The 18,773-nt window shown below is 39.6% G+C and overlaps 1 protein-coding gene across 7 annotated transcripts in view; it reads right to left on the reverse strand.

The window, feature by feature from the left end:
* Positions 1-18,773, reverse strand: part of DCTN4 (dynactin subunit 4) — a 50,059-nt gene that overhangs the window by 22,936 nt on the left and 8,350 nt on the right. For all 7 annotated transcript variants that reach the window (XR_010157368.1, XM_016954067.3, XM_063811596.1 and 4 more), the window contains 2 exons: positions 10,076-10,119; positions 1,344-1,451 (listed from right to left, as the gene is read on the reverse strand). Coding sequence is in view for 6 of the 7 variants with exons in the window: in XM_016954067.3 (XP_016809556.1) it covers positions 1,344-1,451; positions 10,076-10,119 (152 nt within the window). In the remaining variant the exon portion in view is untranslated. The remainder of the gene's footprint in view (positions 1-1,343; positions 1,452-10,075; positions 10,120-18,773) is intronic.

Consider the following 18,773-nt stretch of genomic DNA (forward strand, 5'->3'; position numbering starts at 1 on the left):
TTCAAATTCTACCTCTAAATATAACATACATTGGTGCATATGCTGACTATACCACTGGACTATTCAGAAAAATTCACTTCTTTTTGCAAATGTAGGTGCTTTGCAAGTGTTAATGTTTTTAAATTCTAATCTAGATTTTTTTTGAGACAGAGTCTCACTCCGTCACCCAGGCTGGAGTGCAGTGGCGCTATCTTGGCTCACTGCAACCTCCGCCTCCTGGGTTCAAGCGATTCTCATGCCTCAGCCTCCCAAGTAGCTGAGATTATAGGCGTGTGCCACCATGCCCAGCTAATTTTTTGTATTTTTAGTAGAGACAGGGTTTCGCCATGTTGGCCAGACTGGTCTTGAAATCCTGACCTCAAGTGATCCCCCTGCCTCAGCCTCCCAAAGTGCTGGGATTACAGGCGTGAGCCACTGCACCCAGCTTAATCTAGATATTTTTATATGGACTTTACCAACCCTTAGGGTTTCAATGACTTAACTAATTTTCATGTGGATGCAGTATGACAAGTTGCTTAACTAGGTCTCATTTCCTCAAGCGTAAAATGGGGATATGATACTCCACAGGATTTTTGTGAGGATTAAGTAAAGTAATACATGTAAAGTGTTTATTTAGCACAGAGCTTGACACATCATTGCCATTCAATAAATGTTATTTATTGAATGTCAATTTGCTGGGCCCCAAGCAAGCACACAGAAAACAAACTGTACTATGAGAGCAAATAAAACTCGGGGTAAAATAACAAAAATTCCAAATCCTAATTTCTTTCTTCTTACTAGCAGTACATAAACTGGTAGAGAATGACTCTCATAAATAATTCTTATCAAAAATTCTACTTGCATATATTACTATTTAACCACACAAGTGCACTATGTAAAAAGTCAGTGTTTTTCATCTTGGAGAAACAGGGGAGGATGTTAAAAAAATTATAACTAAAGCTGAGAAACCACTACTGCCAGGATGTCAAAGGTGGGCTACAGGGGTAATATGACTGAAATCTACCATTTGCCCACCTCCTTCTTCTCAGACTTTCTGTAACACACAAAAGCTGTACATAGAGCTCTGCAGTGCCTACAAAATTAACAGCCTTTCTGGGGAAATAATCAGAAGATAAAGGGGAGTGATGGAGAAAGAAACACAAATGTCCTCAAAACACAAATAACTCAAACAGAACTTATGATATAGCAAAAGCCTAACTATTGGACTTAAACGTCTATAATTTGAAGAATCCCTCTCTCTGCTATCCACCATTCAGGAATCTAGGACAATGGCCATTTTCTGAAATGATCACTGTTCTTAGGCCTTAGAGGTCTTGCAAATCATTTTAGTACCAAATTCTCACCGAAAAAGCCAGAGGCATATAGTTTCTACGTCGTGCCAGTTTCTTGCGATCTCGCTCAACCTTCTCTTTCTGAGCAAGCTGCTGGTAATATTCAATCAATTTGTTCATCTGTAAGAAAATCACAGACTCAGTACACAAAAAAGCTAACAGAAAACATATCAAATTAATCAACTACACTGACTAGACACATAATGAATAGAGAAGACAAATTATTAAGATGGGCAAGTTTGCCCTTTTTCTTCTAAGAGAATTTTTCTTTGTTATGTGATCTGTTTTCCGAAGTGAAATGGAAAACTGAAGTTCAAGGATGGGAAGAAATGGGCAATGAAGAGGCTTGGAAATTTTTTGCTCTCTAACTTCATTACTTATTTCCCCTCACAACTGCTCTTATTTTTTTTCTGCATGGCCACAGGACCACTTATTTCTAAGAACATGGCATTTTATACTGTATTTTATTCCCCAACTCCATCACACTTTTTAATTTTTAAAATACATTTTAATTATAAAAGCAATACATATTAATCATAAAAATTTCAAACCAGGACGGGCACAGTGGCTCACGCCTACAATTCCAGCAGTTTCGGAGGCTGAAGTGGGTAGATCACTTGGGGCCAGGAGTTCAAAACCAGCCTGGACAACAGAGTGAGACCTTGTCTCTATAAAAAAATGCAAAAATTAGCTGGTCATGGTGGTGTATGCCTATAGTCCCAGCTACTCAAGAGGATGAGGTGGCAAAAAAAAAATGGCAGATAGGAGGCAGGACTAACTTGCAGCTTCCCCTCAGACAGACAGAACAACATGTGGAGACTCACATTGTGAATTTTTATTCCAAGAACTACTGCAGGAACATACTAGGAAAACTGAAAGAATTCACAGACCCTTAGAAAGAAGTGGCTTGCTGCTGCAAAATCCATGAGACAGCAGAAAATCTGTGAGTGCCCATGTGTGAGAGGGGGGAAATCCACCTTCAAACACACATCCTCACTGGAGAACCTAAAAATCCAGATCATGGGAGAAAAATTTAACCTTACCTAGTGCTGAAACAAAATTTAGAGAGCCGAGTGAAATATAAAAATAGAAGAAGCAACAGCAGGAAGAGCCCTGTAGGCACTCCCGGTTCCCAGTGAAGCCCAGGGAAGTCATTTCTGACTTTAATCTCACAGGGGTCCTTGGGGAGTGCTGCCAGTGGAACTGAGGAAGGACCACTTGGAGACAGAAACTTCCAGGTGAACTTTGTAATAACTTTGACAGAGAGCAAATTTTCTTGGGCACAATCAAGATGGGGAAGGCGTAAAGGGGAAGTACAGATATGAGCACATAAGCCACAGCAGTCGGGAAGGGGCAGAGTCCAAAAGGCTAGCTTGCTTTTTCAGCAAGTAGGCTTGTAGCCTGGGCCAAGATCTTGGCCCTGCAAACCCCATGCTGTTGGTGGGGCATGGTGGGAGTGAGACTGGCCTTGCTGGCTGCATGGGAGCTGGGTGAAGCCTGTCACTGCTGGCTTTCCCCTACTTCCCTGGCCACCAGTATGACACAGCAGAGGCAGCCATAATCCCCCTGGGAACATAACTCCATTGGCCTGAGAACCACACAACTATCCTTCACAGCAGCTGCAGCAAACCCTGCCCAAGGAGATTCTGAGCTCAGATATGCCCCCACCTGATGGTCTTTCTCTACCTGCCCTGGTAGCCCAAGACAAAAGACTGTAAACTCTTGGGAGCTTTATGGCCCCACTGATCACCTGAGAAACCCAAATACTTATCCAGGCAACCTTAGGGCAAGCTTGTATCCCCACCACACTACTGCAGCTGATGCTTTCTTGAAAGCGCCACCTCCTGGCTGGAGGCCAACCAACTCAAGCCATTACAGCAACTCATAAAAGAACAACCCTGCCCTCAAAAGGAGAAAACAACAGCTAATTCCACCACCTGTGACATCCTGGCTAACCAGAGGTCCTGAGTCTGTCCACGTGACAACTCACTGCTAGCACAACCAGCATTAAAGAAAACTAGCATACGAAACCAAACTACAACCAAGGACCCTCACAGAGTCCACTTCACTCTCCTGCTATCTCCACCAGAGCAGGTGCTGGTATCCACAACTGAGAGACCTGAAGACGGACTGCATCACTGGACTCTTTGCAGACACTCCCCAGTACCAGCTCGGAGACTGATAGCTCTGGCCGGGTGGCTAGACCCAGAGCAGCAATAACAACAATTGCAGTCCAGCTCTCAGGAAGCCACAGGGGGAGAGCACCACATCAAGGAACAATGTCGTAGGACAAAATAATCTGAACAGTAGCCCTCAAGCCCCAGATCTTTCCTCTGACATAGTCTACCCAAATGAGAAGGAACCAGAAAAACAATTCTGGTAATATGACAAAGCAAGGTTCTTTAACACCCCAAAAAGATTACACTAGTTCACCAGCAATGGATCCAAACCAAGAAGAAAACTCTGAATTGTCAGAAAAAAAATTTAGAAGGCCAACTATTAAGCTACTCAAAGGGGCACCAGAGAAAGGTGAAAACCAACTTAAGGGAATTAAAAAAAAAAATACAGGTTATGGACAAAAAAAATCTCCAGAGAAAGACAGCATAAATAATAAACAATCACAATTTTTGAAATGACAGACACACTTAGACAAGGCTTTTGAATTAACCCAATCTGACAAATACAAAGAAAAAAGAATAATAACAATAATAATAATAAATAAAGCCTCTAAGAAGTCTGGGATTATATTAAGCTACCAAAACTAAGAATTGGTGTTCCCAAGGAAGAAGAGAAATCTAAAGGTTTGGAAAACTTACTTGAGGAAAGAATAGAAGAAAACTTCCCTGGCCTTGCTAGAGATCTAGACATCCAAATACAAGAAGCTCAAAGAACACCTGAGAAATTCATCGCAAAAAGATCACCACCTAGGCACACAGTCATCAGGTTATCTAAAGTCAAGACAAAGGAAAGAATCTTAAGAGTTATGAGGCAAAAACATCAGATAACCTATAAAGGAAAACCTATCAGGTTAACAGCAGATTTCTTGGCGAAACCCTACAAGCTAGAAGGGACTGGGGTCCTATCTTTAGCCTCCTTAAACAAAACAATTATCAACCAAGAATTCTGTATCCAGCGAAACTAAGCTTTGTAAATGAATGAAGGATAAAGTCTTTTTCAGACACACAAATGCTGAGAGAATTTGTCAGTACCAAGCCAGCACTACAAGAGGTGCTAAAAGGAGTTCTAAATCCTGAAACAAAACCTTGAAACACACCAAAATATAACCTCCTTAAAGCATAAGTCTCACAGGGCCTATAAAACAATAACACAATGAAAAAAAAATCTACGTATTCAGGCAACAACTAGCACAATGAATAGAATAGTACCTCACATCTCAATACTAATGTTAAATGTAAATGGCCTAAATGCTCCACTTAAAAAATACAGAATTACAGAATGGATAACAATTTACCAACCAAGTATCTGCCGTCTTCAAGAGACTCACCTAAAACCTAAGGACTCACATAAACTTAAGGTAAAGGGGTAAAAAAAGATATTCCATGCAAATGGACACCAAAAGTGAGCAGGAGTAGCTATTCTTATATCAGACAAAACAGACTTTAAAGCAACAACAGTTAAAAAAGACAAAGTGGGACATTATATAATGATAAAAGGACTAGTCCAACAGGAAATATCACAATCCTAAATATATATGCACCTAACACTGGAGCTCCAAAATTTATAAAACAATTACTACTACACCTAAGAAATGAGATACAAAGCAACACAATAATAGTGGGGGACTTCAACGCTCCACCAACAGCACTAGACAGGTCATCAAGATAGATGGTCAACAAAGAAACAATGGACTTACACTATACCCTAGAACAAATGGACTTAACAGATATTTACAGATCATTCTACCCAACAACTGCAGAAGATACATTCTATTCATTAGCACATAGAATATTCTCTAAGATAGAACATACGATAGGCCACAAAACACGTCTCAATACATTTAAGAAAACTGAAATTATATGAAGTACTCTCTCAGACAGCAGTGGAATAAAATGGAAAATCACCTCCAAAAGGAACTCTTGAAACGATGCAAATTGCATGGAAATTAAATAATCTCCTTCTGAATGATCACTGGGTCAACAATGAAATCAGGATGGAAATTTAAAAACTCTCTGATCTGCATGATAATAGTGAGACACAACCTATCAAAAGCTCTGGGATACAGCAAAAGCAGTGCTAAGAAGAAAGCTCATAGCATTAAATACCTACATCAAAAAGTCTAAAAGAGTACAGCAGACAATCTAGGGTCATATCTTAAAGAACCAGAGAAACAAGAACAAACCAAACCCAAACCTAGCAGAAGAAAAGAAATAACAAAGATGAGAGCAGAACTAAATGAAACTGAAACAAAAGAGACAATAAAAAAGATAAATGAAACGAAAAGCTGGTTCTTTGAAAAGATAAACCAAATTGATAGAATGTGAGATTAACCAAGAAAAGATGAGAGAAGATCCAAATAAGCTCAATTAGAAATGAAATGGGAGATATTACAACTGATACCACAGAAACAGAAAAGATCATTCAGGGCTACCATGAACACCTTTATGCACACAAACTGGAAAACCTAGAGGAGATGGATAAATTCCTGGAAATATACAACCCTCCTAGATTAAACCAGGAAGAAATAGGAACTCTGAACAGACCAGTAACAAGCAGTGAGATTGAAATGGTAATTTTAAAAAACTGTCAACAAAAAAAAAAGCCTAGGACCAGATGGATTCACAGCTGAATTCTATCAGACATTCAAAGAATAATTTTTATGAATCCTACTGAAACTATTCCAAAAGATAAAGAGGGAATCCTCCCTAAATCATTCTATGAATCCAGCATCGCCCTTATACCGAAACCAGGAAGGGACACAACAAAACAAGAAAACTACAGACAGATATCCCTGATGAACATGGATGCAAAAATCCTTAACGAAATACTAGTTAACTGGATCCAACAGCATATCATAAAGATAATACACCATGATCAAGTGGGTTTAATACCAGGGATGCAGGGATGGTTTAACATACCCAAGTCAATAAATTTAATACACCACATAAACAGAATTAAAAACAAAAATCACAGGATCATCTCAATAGACAGAGAAATAGCATTTGACAAAATCCAGCATCCTTTATGAGCAAAACCCTCAGCAAAATCAGCATAGAAGGAACATGCCTTAAATAAAAGCCATCTACGACAAACACAGAGCCAACATTATACTGAACAGGGAAAAGTTGAAAACATTCCAGCTGAGAACTGGAACAAGACAAGGATGCCCACTTTTACCACTTCTATTCAACACAGTACTGGAAGTCTTAGCCAGAGCAATCAGACAAGGAAAGAAATAAAGGGCATCCAAATCAGTAAAGAGGAAGTCAAACTGTTGCTGTTTGCCAATGATATGATCGTATGCCTAGAAAACCCTAGAGACTTATCCAAAAAGCTCCTAGATCTGATCAATGAATTCAATAAAAGCTTGGGCGCAGTGGCTCATGCCTGTAACCCGAACACTTTGGGAGGCCGAGGTGGACAGATCACTTGAGGTCAGGAGCTCAAGACCAGCCTGGCCAACATGGTAAAACCCCGTCTGCACTAAAAATATGCGTGGTAGCGGGCGCCTGTAATCCCAGCTACTCAGGAGGCTGAGGTAAGAGAATCGCTGGAACTTGAGAGGCAGAAGTTGCAGTGAGCTGAGTTTGCACCATTGCACTCCAGTCTGGCTGACAGAGCGAGATTTCATCTCAAAAAAAAAAAAAAAAAAAAAGTTTTGAATTCAGTAAAGTTTCAGGATATGAAATCAATGTACAGAAATCAGTAGCACTGCTATACACCAATAGTGACCAAGCTGAGAATAAAATCAAGAACTCAACCCTGTTTACAACAGCCGCAAAAACCCCACCCAAAAAACAAAAACAAAATGCTTAGGAATATACCTAGCCAAGGAGGTGAAAGACCTCTACAAGAAAAACTACAAAACACTGTTGAAAGATATCACAGATAACACAAACAAATGGAAACATATCCCATGCTCATGGCTGGGTAGAATAAATACTGTGAAAATGACCATACTGCCAAAGCAATCTGCAAATTCAATGCAATTCCCACCACAATACCATCATCATTCTTCACAGAACTAGTAAAAACAATCCTAAAATTCACATGGAACCAAAAAAGAGCCTACATAGCCAAAGCAAGACTAAGCAAAAAGAACAACTCTGGAGGCATCACATTACTTGACTTCAAACTATATATAAGACTATAGTCACCAACGCAGCATGGTACTGGTATAAAAATAGGCACACAGATCAATGAAACAGAATAGAGAACCCAGAAATAAACCAAATACTTATAGCCAACTGATCTTTGACAAAGCAAACAAAAACATAAACTGGGGAAAGGACATCCTATTCAATAAATGGTGCTGGGATAATTGGCAACCTAAATGTAGAAGAATGAAACTGGATCCTCATCTCTCACCTTATACAAAAATCAACTCAAGATGTATCAAAGACTTAAATCTAAGACCTGAAACCATAAAAATTCTAGAAGATAACATGAGAAAAATCCTTCTAGACATTGGCTTAGGCAAAGACTTCATTACCAAGAACCCAAAAGCAAATGCAACAAAAACAAAAATAAATGGAACTTAAACTAAAAAGCTTCTGCACAGCAAATGAAATAATCAGCAGACTAAAAAGACAGCCCATAGAGTGGGAGAAAATCTTTGCAAACTATGCATCCAACAAAGGACTAATATCCCAAGTTTACAAGACACTCAAACTAATCAGCAAGAAAAAACCAAATAATCCCATCAAAAAGTAGGCAGAGGACATGAATAGACATTTCTCAAAGATACACAAATGGCCAACAAACATATTTTAAAAAATGGTCAACATCACTAATGATCAAGGAAATGAAGATCTAAACCACTCCTGCAAGAATGGCCTTAATTAAAAAAAAAAAACGTAATAGATGCTGGCATGGATCTGGTGAAAAGGGGACACTTTTACACTGTTGGTGAGAATGTAAACTAGTACACCACTATGGAAAACAGTATGGAGATTCCTTAAAGAACTAAAAGTAGATCTACCATTTGATCCAATAATCCTACTACTGGGTATCTACTCAGAGGAAAAGAAGTCATTACATGAAAAAGACACTTGCCCGCACGTTTATAGCAGCACAATTCACAACTGCAAAAATAGGAAACCGGTCCAAATGCCCATCAATCAACGAGTGGATAAAGAATATGTGGTATGTATACACCATGGAATACTACTCAGCCATAAAAACTAGTGAAATAATAGCATTTGCAGCAACCTGGATAGTGTTGGAGACCATTATTCTAAGTGAAGTAACTCAGGAATGGAAAACCAAACATCATACATTCTCACTTATAAGAGGGAGCTAAGCTATGAGGATGCAAAGGCATAAGAATGATACAATGGACTTTGGGGACTCAGGGGGAAAGCTGGGAAGGGGGTGAGGATAAAATACTACACATTAGGTACAGTGTACACTGCTCAGGTGATAGGTACACCAAAATCTCAGAAATCACCACTGAATAATTCATCCATGTAAGCAAACACCACGTGTTCCCCAAAAACCTATTTTTTTTTTTTTAAATGGCTGAGGTGGGAGGATTGCTTAAGCCTGGGAGGTTGAGGCTGCAGTGAGCTGTGATCATGCAACTGCATGCCAGCCTGGGTGACAGAGTGAGATCCTGTCTCAAAAAAAAAAAAAAAAAGTTCAAACACTATACACATGAAAAGAATAAAAAGCAAAACTTCTCTTTTATCCCTTATGCCCAAGTTGACTTTTCTACTCATTAGAGGTATCAACTATTACTGGTTTAGATATCTTTCTTACTCAGAGAAACAAATATATTATATTTTGCATATATTTTAAAATACTTGTGTGTAGATGTATAGCTTTGATGTGTATAAAAATAAATACTTATTCCTGGCCTCAAGCAATCCTCCTGCCTTAGCTTCCTGAGTAATGGGGATTACAGGCATGAGCCACTGCGTTTGTCTCTACCGCATTCTTTTTCTTTTTTTGAGACACAGCCTTGCTCTATTGCCTGGGATGGAGCGTGGTGGTATGATCATAGCTCAATGCAGACTCGAAAACCTAGGCTAAAGCAATCCTCCCACCTCAGCCTCCTGAGTTGCTGGGACTATAGGCATGCGCCACCACACTCAGCTGAATTTTTAATTTTTTTGTAGAGATGGGGTTTCACTGTATTGCCCAGGCTGGTCTTGAACTTCTGGGCTCAAGCAATCCTCCTGCCTCAGCCTCCCAAAGTATTGGGATTACAGGCATGAGCCACCACACCTGGCTGTTTATGATATTTCTAAGAGTATCTGAGAACAAATGGAACCTTAACTCACTGGTGGGTTGTGTGAAGAAAAAACAAAAACTTGGTTCCTTTTCCTGATGCACAATTCAAATACAGAACTAAAGCTACACCTAGGATTCTCCATTATCTTAAGTCATCTGGAAAAAAGTGACAGTGTATTTCAATGTCTTACAATGAGAAGCACTGTCTATGTGCAAAGACATATTATGGACTTATAAACACAGCTCATATCTACCCATAAAATGCAAGATCTTCAGTCTTTTACTCAATTTTTTCCGATTTCATCCTCTCTCTCTTATGACCCTTTACTTACCCGTTGTGTGTGAGGATTTTCAGGTTCCTGCCAACCGCCACTAGCTACAAAATAAAAGAATATTAAACAAGACTTTCATAATGTGATAATTTTATTTTCATAAAACAAGTCTTCTGTAGGCCATAAAAAGAAACTTAAAACATAAGTTATATAGACCATTCTGGTCTATATAACTATAGACTATAATGTTCAGAACAAAATTTTAAGAAAACATCTAATGATGGTGATAACAATCACCAATGCACAGCCACTGTGCCAGGCACTTGAAATGTATTACATTTCCTTTTATTCTCATAACAACCCTCTGAGGTAAGGAGTCTTATTAGTCTCATTTTATATATGAGGAAACTGAGGCTCAGAGATGTTAAATAACTTGCTCAAAGTCACACGGAGAGTAAGTGGTAAAGCCAGGATTCAAACTCAGTCTGACTCCGGAGACTTTGCTCTTATCTGTAACACTGTGCATTTTCTAAGTTCTATGACCTTGGCTTAGAGAAGAATTTCTTACATAAGAAGCACACAGCATAAATCACAAAGGAAAAGATTATTCAAGAAAACTGAAAGTACTGAAAGTAAAACTATAACAAACACTTTTAACAAATGGTGCTGCAACAATGGAATATCCACACATCAAAAACAAAACAAAAACCTCAAAAACCAAAAACCAAAAGGACCCTTACTTCAACAACATTTACAAAATTTACCTTGAAAAGAGCAAGACTTAGGAGGAGCCAAGATGGCCGAATAGGAACAGCTCTGGTCTACAGCTCCCAGCGTGACCGACGCAGAAGACGGGTGATTTCTGCATTTCCATCTGAGGTACTGGGTTCATCTCACTAGGGAGTGCCAGACAGTGGGTGCAGGACAGTGGGTGCAGCGCACCGTGCGCCAGCCAAAGCAGGGCAAGGCATTGCCTCACTTGGGAAGCGCAAGGGATCAGGGAGTTCCCTTTCCTGGTCAAGAAAAGGGGTGACAGACGGCACCTGGAAAATCGGGCCACTCCCACCCGAATACTGCGCTTTTCCGACAGGCTTAGGAAACGGCACACCAGGAGATTATATCCTGCACCTGGCTCGGAGGGTCCTACGCCCACGGAGTCTCACTGATTGCTAGCACAGCAGTCTGAGATAAAACTGCAAGGTGGCAGTGAGGCTGCGGGAGGGGCACCCGCCATTGCCCAGGCTCGCTTAGGTAAAAAAAAGCAGCCACAGCTCAAGGAGGCCTGCCTGCCTCTGTAGGCTCCACCTCTGGGGGCAGGGCACAGACAAACAAAAAGACAGCAGTAACCTCTGCAGACTTAAATGTCCCTGTCTGACAGCTTTGAGCAGAGCAGTGGTTCTCCCAGCATGCAGCTGGAGATCTGAGAACGGGCAGACTGCCTCCTCAAGTGGGTCCCTGACCTCTGACCCCCGAGCAGCCTAACTGGGAGGCACCCTCCAGTAGGGGCAGACTGACACCTCACACGGCCGGGTACTCCTCTGAGACAAAACTTCCAGAGGAACGATCAGACAGCAGCATTCGCGATTCACGAAAATCTGTGGTTCTGCAGACACCACTGCTGATACCCAGGCAAACAGGGTCTTTAGTGGACCTCTAGCAAACTCCAACAGACCTGCAGCTGAGGGTCCTGTCTGTTAGAAGGAAAACTAACAAACAGAAAGGACATCCACACCAAAAACCCATCTGTACATCACCATCATCAAAGACCAAAAGTAGATAAAATCACTAAGATGGGGAAAAAACAGAGCAGAAAAACTGGAAACTCTAAAAAGCAGAGCACCTTTCCTCCTCCAAAGGAACGCAGCTCCTCACCAGCAACGGAACAAAGCTGGACGGAGAATGACTTTGATGAGTTGAGAGAAGAAGGCTTCAGACAATCAAACTACTCCGAGCTACAGGAGGAAATTCGAACCAAAGGCAAAGAAGTTGAAAACTTCGAAAAAAATTTAGATGAATGTATAACTAGAATAACCAATACAGAGAAGTGCTTAAAGGAGCTGATGGAGCTGAAAGCCAAGGCTCGAGAACTACATGAAGAATGCAGAAGCCTCAGGAGCCGATGCGATCAACTGGAAGAAAGGGTATCAGTGATGGAAGATGAAATGAATGAAATGAAGCGAGAAGGGAAGTTTAGAGAAAAAAGAATAAAAAGAAACGAACAAAGCCTCCAAGAAATATGGGACTATGTGAAAAGACCAAATCTGCGTCTGATTGGTGTACCTGAAAGTGATGGGGAGAATGGAACCAAGTTGGAAAACACTCTGCAGGATATCTCCAGGAGAACTTCCCCAATCTAGCAAGGCAGGCCAACGTTCAGATTCAGGAAATACAGAGAACGCCACAAAGATACTCCTCGAGAAGAGTAACTCCAAGACACATAATTGTCAGATTCACCAAAGTTGAAATGAAAGAAAAAACTTAAAGGGCAGCCAGAGAGAAAGGTCAGGTTACCCACAAAGGGAAGCCCATCAGACTAACAGCAGATCTCTCAGCAGAAACTCTACAAGCCAGAAGAGAGTGGGGGCCAATATTCAACATTCTTAAAGAAAAGAATTTTCAACCCAGAATTTCATATCCAGCCAAACTAAGCTTCATAAGTGAAGGAGAAATAAAATACTTTACAGACAAGCAAATGATGAGAGATTTTGTCACCACCAGGCCTGCCCTAAAAGAGCTCCTGAAAGAAGCACTAAACATGGAAAGGCACAACCGGTACCAGCCGCTGCAAAATCATGCCAAAATGTAAAGACCATCGAGACTAGGAAGAAACTGCATTAACTAACGAGCAAAATAACCAGCTAACATCATAATGACAGGATCAAATTCACACACAACAATATTAACTTTAAATGTTAATGGACTAAATGCTCCAATTAAAAGACACAGACTGGCAAATTGGATAAAGAGTCAAGACCCATCAGTGTGCTGTATTCAGGAAACCCATCTCACATGCAGAGACACACATAGGCTCAAAATAAAAGGGTGGAGGAAGATCTACCAAGCAAATGGAAAACAAAAAAAGGCAAGGGTTGCAATCCTAGTCTCTGATAAAACAGACTTTAAACCAACAAAGATCAAAAGAGACAAAGAAGGCCATTACATAATGGTAAAGGGATCAATTCAACAAGAAGAGCTAACTATCCTAAATACATATGCACCCAATACAGGAGCACCCAGATTCATAAAGCAAGTCCTGAGTGACCTACAAAGAGACTTAGACTCCCATACAATAATAATGGGAGACTTTAACACCCCACTGTCAACATTAGACAGATCAATGAGACAGAAAGTTGACAAGGATACCCAGGAATTGAACTCAGCTCTGCACCAACCGGACCTTATAGACATCTACAGAATTCTCCACCACAAATCAACAGAATATACATTTTTTTCAGCACCACACCACACCTATTCCAAAACTGACCACACAGTTGGAAGTAAAGCTCTCCTCAGCAAATGTAAAATAACAGAAATTATAACAAAGTGTCTCTCAGACCACAGTGCAATCAAACTAGAACTCAGGATTAAGAAACTCACTCAAAACCGTTCAACTACATGGAAACTGAACAACCTGCTCCTGAATGACTACTGGGTATATAACAAAATGAAGGCAGAAATAAAGATGTTCTTTGAAACCAATGAGAACAAAGACACAACATACCAGAATCTCTGGGACACATTCAAAGCAGTGTGTAGAGGGAAATTTATAGCACTAAATGCCCACAAGAGAAACCAGGAAAGATCCAAAATTGACACCCTAACATCACAATTAAAAGAACTAGAAAAGCAAGAGCAAACACATTCAAAAGCTAGCAGAAGGCAAGAAATAACTAAAATCAGAGCAGAACTGAAGGAAATAGAGACACAAAAAACCCTTCAAAAAATTAATGAATCCAGGAGCTGGTTTTTTGAAAGGATCAACAAAATTGATAGACCGCTAGCAAGACTAATAAAGAAAAAAAGAGAGAAGAATCAAATAGATGCAATAAAAAATGATAAAGGGGATATCACCACCGATCCCACAGAAATACAAACTACCATCAGAGAATACTACAAACACCTCTACGCAAATAAACTAGAAAATCTAGAAGAAATGGATACATTCCTCGACATATACACTCTCCCAAGACTAAACCAGGAAGAAGTTGAATCTCTGAATAGACCAATAACAGGCTCTGAAATTGAGGCAATAATTAATAGCTTACCAACCAAAAACAGTCCAGGACCAGATGGAATCATAGCCAAATTCTACCAGACGTACAAGGAGGAACTGGTACCATTCCTTCTGAAACTATTCCAATCAATAGAAAAAGAGGGAATCCTCCCTAACTCATTTTATGAGGCCAGCATCATCCTGATACCAAAGCCGGGCAGAGACACAACCAAAAAAGAGAATTTTAGACCAATATCCTTGATGACCATTGATGCAAAAATCCTCAATAAAATACTGGCAAACCGAATGCAGCAGCACATCAAAAAGCTTATCCACCATGATCAAGTGGGCTTCATCCCTGGGATGCAAGGCTGGTTCAACATACGCAAATCAATAAATGTAAACCAGCATATAAACAGAACCAAAGACAAAAACCACATGATTATCTCAATAGATGCAGAAAAGGCCTTTGACAAAATTCAACAGCCCTTCATGCTAAAAACTCTCAATAAATTCGGTATTGATGGGACGTATCTCAAAATAATAAGAGCTATCTATCACAAACCCACAGCCAATGTCATACTGAATGGGCAAAAACTGGAAGCATTCCCTTTGAAAACTGGCACAAGACAGGGATGCCCTCTCTCACCACTCCTATTCAACATAGTGTTGGAAGTTCTGGCCAGGGCAATTAGGCAGGAGAAGGAAATAAAGGGTATTCAATTAGGAAAAGAGGAAGTCAAATTGTCCCTGTTTGCAGACGACATGATTGTATATCTAGGAAACCCCATTGTCTCAGCCCAAAATCTCCTTAAGCTGATAAGCAACCTCAGCAAAGTCTCGGGATACAAAATTGATGTACAAAAATCACAAGCATTCTTATACACCAATAACAGACAAACAGAGAGCCAAATCATGAGTGAACTCCCATTCACAATTGCTTCAAAGAGAATAAAATACTTAGGAATCCAACTTACAAGGGATGTGAAGGACCTCTTCGAGGAGAACTACAAACCACTGCTCAAGGAAATAAAAGAGGATACAAACAAATGGAAGAACATTCCATGCTCATGGGTAGGAAGAATCAATATCATGAAAATGGCCATACTGCCCAAGGTAATTGATAGATTCAATGCCATCCCCATCAAGCTACCAATGCCTTTCTTCACAGAATTGGAAAAAACTACTTTAAAGTTCATATGGAACCAAAAAAGAGCCCGCATTGCCAAGTCAATCCTAAGCCAAAAGAACAAAGCTGGAGGCATCACACTAACTGACTTCAAACTATACTACAAGGCTACAGTAACCAAAACAGCATGGTACTGGTACCAAAACAGAGATGTAGATCAATGGAACAGAACAGAGCCCTCAGAAATAATGCCGCATATCTACAACTATCTGATCTTTGACAAACCTGAGAAAAACAAGCAATGGGGAAAGGATTCCCTATTTAATAAATGGTGCTGGGAAAACTGGCTAGCCATATGTAGAAAGCTGAAACTGGATCCCTTCCTTACACCTTATACAAAAATTAATTCAAGATGGATTAAAGACTTAAACGTTAGACCTAAAACCATAAAAACCCTAGAAGAAAACCTAGGCATTACCATTCAGGACATAGGCATGGGCAAGGATTTCATGTCTAAAACACCAAAAGCAATGGCAACAAAAGCCAAAATTGACAAATGGGATCTAATTAAACTAAAGAGCTTCTGCACAGCAAAAGAAACTACCATCAGAGTGAACAGGCAACCTACAAAACGGGAGAAAATTTTCGCAACCTACTCATCTGACAAAGGGCTAATATCCAGAATCTACAATGAACTCAAACAAATTTACAAGAAAACAACAAACAACCTCATCAAAAAGTGGGCAAAGGATATCAACAGACACTTCTCAAAAGAAGACATTTATGCAGCCAAAAGACACATGAAAAAATGCTCATCATCACTGGCCATCAGAAAAATGGAAATCAAAACCACAATGAGATACCATCTCACACCAGTTAGAATGGCAATCATTAAAAAGTCAGGAAACAACAGGTGCTGGAGAGGATGTGGAGAAATAGGAACACTTTTACACTGTTGGTAGGACTGTAAACTAGTTCAACCGTTGTGGAAGTCAGTGTGGCGATTCCTCAGGGATCTAGAACTAGAAATACTATTTGACCCAGCCATCCCATTACTGGGTATATACCCAAAGAACTATAAATCATGCTGCTATAAAGACACATGCACACATATGTTTATTGCGGCACTATTCACAATAGCAAAGACTTGGAACCAACCCAAATGTCCAACAATGATAGACTGGATTAAGAAAATGTGGCACATATACAACATGGAATACTATGCAGCCATAAAAAATGATGAGTTCATGTCCTTTGTAGGGACATGGATGATATTGGAAATCATCATTCTCAGTGAACTATCACAAGGACAAAAAACCAAACACCGCATGTTCTCACTCATAGTTGGGAATTGAACAATGAGAACACACGGACACAGGAAGGGGAACATCACACTCTGGGACTGTTGTGGTGTGGGGGGATGGGGGAGGGATAGCATTAGGAGATATACCTAATGCTAAATGACGAGTTAATGGGTGCAGCACACCAGCATGGCACATGTATACATATGTAACTAACCTGCACATTGTGCACATGTACCCTAAAACTTAAAGTATAATAATAAAAAAAAAGAAAAAAAGAAAAGAGCAAGACTTAAATGTAAGTGTTAAAACTACAGCACTTCTAGAAGAAAACATGGGTAGATCTTAGTGACACTGGGTTAGGCTAAAGTTTTTTTAATAGGACACAAAAAACACAAACTATAAAATAAAAAAATTGGTAAATTAGACTTCACTGAAATTAGAAACTTGACTTTCTTCAACACACACTGCTGAGAAAAGGAAAAGGCAAGGCACAGACTGGGAGTAAATATTTGCAAAACATATATTCAACAATGGACTTGTATCCAGAATATAGAACTCTTACAACTCAGTTTAAAAAACCAAATCAAAACAAACCAACAACAAAAAAACCCAGTTAAAAAGTAGGGAAAAGATTTGTACAGACAGTTCACCAAAGATATATGGCTGGTAAACAAACACAATCAGAAAATGCAAATTAAAACCACAGTGAAGTACTGCTGTACATGTGCTAGAATGGCTAAAATGGGTAAGACTGACAATATGGCAAGGGTTATCAAGGGATTGGAACTCTCCTAATTTGCTGGGGAGGATCCAAAATTGTTCAGTCACTTTGGAAAACAGTTGGGCATTGGCCAGGTGCAGTGGTTCATGCTTTTAATCCCAGCACTTTGGGAGGCTGAGGCAGGGGAACTGCTAGAGTCCAGGAGTTGGAGACCAGCCTGGGTAACATGGAGAAACCCCATCTCTACTTTAAAAAAAAAAAAAAAAAAAAAATAGTTTGGCAGCTTCTAGACAAATTAAACATACACTTATCCTATGACCTAATAATTTCACTCTTTGGCACTTAAGAAAAATGAAAACATATATTCACACAAAGAGTTATAGGCAAATGTTCATAGCACCTTTATTCACATAAGCCAAAACCCAAAAACAATCCAAATGTTCATCAAGTGGAGAATGAATAAACAAACATGTTCATACAACAGAATACTACTCAACAATAAGAAGAAATAATATAAAGAAGAAACACAGATGAACCTCAATAGCATTATGCTAAATAAAAGAAGACAGACAGGAAAGACTGTAATGTAAGACTCCAATTACATACACTTCTAGAAAAGGCAAAATTCTAGTGATAGAAAGCATATCAGTCTAGTCAGGGGCCGGGAGGTTGGGGGAAGAAACTGACTGCAATGGGGCATGAGGATTCTCTAGGGGGACAGAAATGTTGTGTATCATGATTATGGTGGTGGCTATGTGATTACACACTTGTCAAACATCACGGAATTCTACACTTAAAATTGGTAAGCTTTATTATATATAAATTATATCTTGGTAAAGCTAGCCAAATAAAGGGAAAAATAAAAGTATAATGAGATACCATTTCACAACCATCAGTCTGGAAAAATTTTAGAGTCCAAAAGTACTAAGAGCTGACAAGGAACTGGAGCTACAGGTAGTTTACTCTTACATATTACTACTAGGAGCAAAGACTGCTAAATCATTTTGGAGTGCTAAGGATGTACACAACTTATGACTGGCAATTTTACTTCTAGTTATATAGAAAAGTCCTTACACTTGTGCCTTAGGAAACACATACAAGATTGCTTCCAGCAGCTATGTTTTTTCAAAAGCAAAGAAAATGAAAACAACCTAAATGTTCATTAAGAGAAGATGGAATAAGTAAACTGTGGTGAGTCATACAGGAATCAACTGTGTATCAGAAACATAATGCTGATAGAGTAAAGTTGTAGCAGGATATATACAGTATGTTTCCATTTGCTTAAAAGTGAAAAATGTTATTTGTTTGTGGCTGCATACATATGTGGAGAAGTATAAAGACATGCATGGATGCTAATAAACACTGAATTCAGGATTGTGATTATTATCTCT

This window comes from Pan troglodytes, chromosome 4, assembly GCF_028858775.2.
Source record: "Pan troglodytes isolate AG18354 chromosome 4, NHGRI_mPanTro3-v2.0_pri, whole genome shotgun sequence".
NCBI lineage: Eukaryota > Metazoa > Chordata > Mammalia > Primates > Hominidae > Pan > Pan troglodytes.